The sequence below is a fragment of the Chrysochloris asiatica genome, unplaced genomic scaffold (genome assembly GCF_000296735.1).
Source record: "Chrysochloris asiatica unplaced genomic scaffold, ChrAsi1.0 scaffold00269, whole genome shotgun sequence".
In the NCBI taxonomy this organism is placed as follows: domain Eukaryota; kingdom Metazoa; phylum Chordata; class Mammalia; order Afrosoricida; family Chrysochloridae; genus Chrysochloris; species Chrysochloris asiatica.
In genome coordinates, this window is record NW_006408787.1 from 1,480,863 (window position 1) to 1,487,469 (window position 6,607).

The 6,607-nt window shown below is 34.4% G+C and overlaps 1 protein-coding gene across 1 annotated transcript in view; it reads left to right on the forward strand.

The window, feature by feature from the left end:
* Positions 1-6,607, forward strand: part of ARAP2 (ArfGAP with RhoGAP domain, ankyrin repeat and PH domain 2) — a 339,747-nt gene that overhangs the window by 264,648 nt on the left and 68,492 nt on the right. The window contains exons 23-24 of the mRNA XM_006874336.1: positions 1,187-1,255; positions 3,624-3,698. Of these exons, the coding sequence (XP_006874398.1) occupies positions 1,187-1,255; positions 3,624-3,698 (144 nt within the window). The remainder of the gene's footprint in view (positions 1-1,186; positions 1,256-3,623; positions 3,699-6,607) is intronic.

Sequence of the window (6,607 nt, forward strand, 5' to 3'; positions counted from 1 at the left end):
TTTTATCAATAAACTGCTAGAATAAGAATGATTTCTTCATTCAAATAGTAAAAATTGAGGTAATTAGCACAGTATTTCAAATTGGGGGACCTGGATCAAAATTAAGAAGCCTTGATGATGATACCATGGTTAAAGTGCTTACTGATAGCTGAAAGGTTGGTGGTTTGAACCCACCATCTACTTTATAGGAGAAAGTAGTGACTGACTGCTTCTATAAAGATTATAGCTTTAGAGAAGTTTGGGGACAGTCCTCTGTCTTTTTGAGTGGCTTTGAATAAGAACTGATTCCAGAGCAATGGATTTGGTTGCTTCTTGGAGAGTCAAAGATGAACCTCCATCACTTAACTAGCTAGAGCTAGTTTGTCATTCAGCCTTTTTTGAATAGTGCATGAAATGGTTCTAGATAAGATTAGTTGTCTTTCAGGATTATGGATGTATTACATGAAATCAAATGGGTTAAAGTCACAGGTTACAATGTGTAGACTTCTTACATTCTTACTACAGTAGAATAAGAATCCTTTGCAAAGAAAATAGGAATTATTTTAATAAAAAAGCAGTTTTTATGTATTGTATAGGATTGGACACTAGAATGGTGTAACTCTCTTTGCTCTTTCATCTCCTTTTTATTTCTCTCTTTATGTGCCCACTGTTTTAAATCAGTAGCAACTGTTTTTGGCAATAAATCTGATGCTGAGAAATGATATACTTAGGAAAAAATTAATTGTGGCTTTATGTGCTCTCTCTCTTTCTTATTTCATGGTACTCTCCAATTAATAGAAAATCAATAGCTGTAGTCATAGTTACGTTAAGCCCAACTTCAACTGAATGCTAGAAATGTAATGAGCACTTAATGAACATTTCAGTTGGAGAAATGAGTTTTGTCTCTCAATTACATAAACTTTACAGAACCACTCATCAGCCTTGTTGCTTCTTAAATCTCCTTAGCAATGGGTGTTCTGTTATCAGTCTGTAGGCCTGATGTTGAATCATGAGAAACTATTCTGAACTTTATTAGGCTCTTGTTTTATCTCTAGTCCTAGCTATATGGGCACATGTTGATTAAGATGACCATTCTCATTTATTTTTAATTTGTTGATGTTAAAATCCTGAAGAGTTACCCAAGAATGAATACCTTAGCTTCCTGTGTTCTATATTATTAGATTTTCCCAAATTATATTTTAAACAGGTTAAAGAAGACCAAGTCAAACAAATGGACATAGAGAATAGCTTTATTACCAAATGGAAAGACACTCAAGTGAGTAGTAATAGTCAGATATCTAAAGAATTTAAATAAATAAATGTTCTTCCACTGTAAATGAAGACATTTGCTGTGTTTATTTTTAAATTCCACTGGAAGCATATTAAAAGTAATGAGAAAAAATGAAAAAGAGCATAGATTAAATCATTGTTGGATTTTTTTTTTCTGTAATTCTGCAGCATGTTATTTACCTGCAAAATGTCAAAGCATATTAATGTAAATATTCTTAAATATAAAGGAAAACACAAATATAAGTTTTCCTTTAAAAAATCAAATTTCATATGTAAAAACACCATTGAAAATGTCAGCGGATTTCAAAGACGTATCTAAAGCCAATGTAATTTTAGAATGAATTGAAAATTCAGAGTCCCGAGTCTTAATGATTCTTTCCATTATGACTTAGAAATTACAAATTATTTCTTATATGCTTTTGCTCTGCATGCTTTTAAATGACTGTATTAACTTACTGTATAATTGTAATGTCCCTGATGTGGTCCTTGTAATACACTCATTTTTGTCTCAAGCCAACTTTTCTAGATCTTTTCTTGGTCACATTATATTGGATCTATATGTTCACATTGTACTATAATTTTCCAAACTACCTTTCCTTTTGGTGAATATTCACTGGAACTTCTTAAGATTGATCATTAGCCGTATAGTTACTGGGAATTGTAAGTAGAATTCAAGTACCGATATAAATAAAATAAATGGTTCAAATGTCCTGTTCACCGATACTACTCAGAAAACAAGGCATATGCACCCTTATTGGTCAGAGTCTGAGTTCTTAGTACTGCCTTAGCCATTATTAATGAGAAAAGTTATCAGAGCCATCAGTCTATAAGAAGAAGGTTAAATATAAGGCTTCCATTTCTAATGTCTGCATTGCAAAATACTAATTCTATTATCTTAAATACCTAAGGAAGTATGCTTCCCATTTTAACCTAAAGTAATTAATAAAAAAGTAGTAACAATTTTTATATTTTGTATGCTAATTATAAAGATATGAGTCTTGAATAGTTTCTGAGTATATCTTAGTAAAAATAAGAAGAAAATTGTCTGTAAAATACAGTAATTGGGAGACAAAAGTAAAAGAGTTTGGAAAATTGTTCGTTTGCTTGAGTTTTTCTCTAATGCATTCAAAACTCGTCTCTAGAGTATTTTCTGACAGTCTCTGTCTTACCTCTTTGAATTTCTAAGTTATTCTTCTTTTTGGCTTCAGTCCTTTGTGTGTTGAGTAGGTGGTTTTTTGTTTTTTTTTTTAATTTTTAAAATATGTCCTTCCTGGAGAGTTGTTTATATGAAAATCGTGAAAACCAAAAATGTCAACTCTATCTTTGCTGCCCAAAAATATTTTGTGTAGCTTCTAAAGTTAGGAAGAAAAATTGGAAGTTAGGTTTTCTAATCTTATAGTAGTAGAATAATCAAGAACAGTCCTTAAAAACACATTCTGAAATTTTCCTCCAAAAAATTTATCATTGGATTATATTCTGATCCAAATTTAACTTCAGAGTAATTTTTTCTCCATTAATGCCATTAAAAGCAAATAACAGCAACAATAAAAACTCATTGATGTCTATTATTTCTGCATGATTTTGCCTTTCAAAAAAATTTTTTTAAAGGTTTACCAAAGATTCTTTTAGATGCATATGATTCTTTGTTAGCCTTCTCCATCTTACCCTATCTAAACAGTAATTTTTTATGCTTTTTGAATTTTCTGGCATGTGTCTCCTTCACTTACTGTACCTTCTAGAATAATGACCATAGCACATAATGCTTGGCTAAAGATTATTAAAACAAGAATGTAATCTTAATACCTGTCTTCTTCTATCACTTTTTTTTTTTCTAAAGTTACTGCCCTCTATTTGTACTTTAAATATAGTTCTGACCTAATTATCCTCACCTTTCCATTCTGTATACCTATGATCAGTTTGAAAATTTAGGAGGACTTAACTTCCCTTTTAATGACTGGTATTATGCCAGGAAACAGCCTAAAGCAGAATTACCTAGGACTCCTTTTCTCTCTTTGTTTCATTTATCCTAGCAGCGTACATGGCGATCACTCTTAGAACTTCTGTTTTTGGTGTTAGCATATTGCCATTGCAACCAGATTAATAATTTCTATAAGAATGTGAGGGTTTCTGGGAGACCAAACTCCAAGTAAAAGATTAAAAGTCATGTTGTAATTATCTCTGTTTATAACATTTGAGTAAATTCCTTGCCCTTAGTCATCCATATCAGAAAATAAGGGCAATTGTGCTCATTTCATTATTATAAAATAGCAATAAAACTAGGGCTTTATAATCTTCTTAACTGTCATATGTATGTGCTTGCTTACATACGCTGTTTCACATTTGCCTTTTTCTAGGTTTCTCAGGCTGGAGATTTGTTAATTGAAGTGTATGTTGAACGGAAAGAACCAGACTGTAGTATTATAATCCGGGTGAGTCTTGAAGATGGGGAAAAGAGTACTGTTGAAAACCACAAGGTTTAGAAATAATCTATATATTTTGAGTTTCCCAGTATTTCTTAGATTGCATCTCTAGTTCAAGCCATAATTCATAAGAAGATTGGCTTTTCACGCTACTATCCTGTGGAATTATGTGATTTCCTCATTTGAAATGAAAACATTTTATGTGCCCTTAGGTTGGAGTCCTGGTGTGGTGATATAGAATAAACATTGGACTACTAACTGCAGGGTCGGCAGTTCAAACCCACCACCTGCTCCTTGGACACCCTGTAAAGGGTTTCTAAGAGTCGATGGCGCTAAACAATAACTACAGGTGTTTAGCATTTTCTAAAGGTTCTGGAAAAGTAACTGGGCTTAAATTTTAACTTTCCCCTTCTTACTTGTTTGACAGTAAACAACTGACGCTTTTTATCTATAAAATGAAGAAAAGTAAAATATTTGCATCGTAGTATTGTTGTGAGGACTCAGTGAGATACTGTGGGTAAAACACTTAGCACATTGTTCAACCATTAGTAAAAGTTCAATAAATCATTTACTCCAGCTGACATTGGAGTACAGTCTATATAGTGCTGTACAGTCGGTTCCAACTCATAGCATAGTTCTGTAAAACACAACAAAATATCGCCCAATCTTGAGCATTCTAAAATTGTTAATGCTTGAACCTCTTATTGCTTCTATTGTGGTCTTCCTCTTTTTGGTTGACCCACCACTTCTCCATGATCTGGAGAAAACATGATGTCCTTCTCCAGAGACCAATCCTTCCTGACAACACGTCTCACTGTCATCGCATCCAAGGAGCATTCTGACTTTACTTCTTTCCAGACAGATGTGTTTGCTCTTTTGGCAGTTCATGATACTTTCAGCAGTCTTCACCAACACCATAATTCAAATATATCTATTCTTCTATGGTGGTGGTGGTTATGTGCCATAGAGTCACTTCTGACATGTGACAACCCTGTATAAGGTTTCTGAGGGTATAATTCTGTACAAGAGCAGAAAGCCTCATCTTTGTCCCACAGAATCGTTGGTACTTTCGAACTGATGACCTTAAGATTAGCAGTCCAACTCGTAACCACTTTGCTACCAGAGCATGGTCTTCCTTATTCACTGTGCAACTTTTGCACATATATGAGGTGATTGAAAATACAGTGACTTATGTCCGTCACACCTAAATCCTCAAACTGGCATCTTTGCACTTTAATATTGTAAAGAGGTCTTTTGCAGCAGATTTGCCTAATGTAATCTTTTTATTTTATTTTATTTTTTTGCTGCTGCTGCTTCCATGAATGTTGTTTGTGGATGCAAACAAAGTGAGGTCTTTGACAACTTCAGTCTTTTTTCCATTTATCATGAAGTTATTTGTTGGTCCTCTAGTGAGAATTTTTGTTTCGTTTTCTTTACATTGAGGTGGAATCTGTGCTAAAGATTGAAGTCTTGGTCTGTGTACAGGTTCCTCATGAGCACAAGTAAATGGTCTGAAATAGCTATTCTTCCCAAAGTTATATATATTTTATTATAATCCACAGAGTAGACTGTTTTTGCATAGTCAATAAAGCATAAGTATACATCTCTCTAGTATAATCTGTTTTCAGCCAATATCCATCTGACATCAGCAGTGATATCCCTCATTCTATGTCCTCTTTTGAATCCGACTTGAATTTCTGGCAGCTCCCAGTCGATATACTGTTGCAATCATTTTTCATTATCTTTAGCAAAATTTTACTTGCATGTGATTTTAGTGATACTGTTCAATGATTTCTGCATTTCATTGAGCCACCTTTCTTTGGGATGGGCACAGATATGGATCTTTACCAATCAGTTGTCCAGGTATCTGTCTTCCATATTTCTTGGCATAGACGAATGAACACCACCAGCGCTCCATCAGTTTGTATTCTGTTAATTTCTAGAACCTTGTTTTTTCACCAATGCCTTCCATGCTGCTTGGACTTCTTCTCTCAGTACCATTGATTCTTGATCATATGCTGCCACTTGAGATTGTTGAGCATCAGTTAATTCTTTTTGGTAGAGTGGCTCTGTGTATTCCTTCTATCTTTTGATGTGAAACTTCCTATATCTTTCAGTATTTTACTCATAGAATCCTTCAAGATTGCAAGTGGAGGTTTGAAATTTTCTTCAGTTCTTTCTTCTTGTGAAATGCCGAGTGTGTTCTTCCCCTTTGGTTTCATAACTCCAGGTGTTTGTGCATTTCATTATAATATTTGACTCTGTCTTGTCAAGCTGCCTTTGAAATGATCTGTTCAGCTCTTTTACTTCTAATTCATTCCAGTTGCTTTAGCTTCTCTATACTCAAAAGCCAGGTTCAACATTCCTCTGACATGGTTTCTTTCTTTCCTGTGTTTTTAATGACTTTTTGCTTTCTCCCTGGTTTATGTTCTTGATGTCAGCACTTCTGGTCTAAAGCAGTCATTCATGTCTAATACAGCAAATATATTATTGAGTTGGTCTCTAGATTTAGATGGGATTTGCTCAAGGTGATATTTTGGCTCTCGTGAACTTGTGTTAATTTTCTTCAGCTTCAGCTTGAACCAGCATATGAGCAAATGATAGTCTGTTCCCCAGTTAGCCCCTGGTCTTGTTTTGACTGATGATATTCAGTTTCTCCATCATTTCTCCTCACGTATGCAGTTAATTTATTCCCTATGTACTCCATTGGATTGGGTCCACATGTATAGTTGTTTATGTTGTTGGAAAAAGGTATTTCTAACGAACAAGTACCAATAGATTTGTTTTGGAAGAAGTGCAACCAGAGTGCTCCTTGGAGGCCAGGATGGCTAGGCTTCGTCTCTCATACTTTGGACACATTGTCCAGAGAGAACAGTCGCTGGAGAAGGATGTCATGCTGGGTAAGGTGGAGGGTCAGA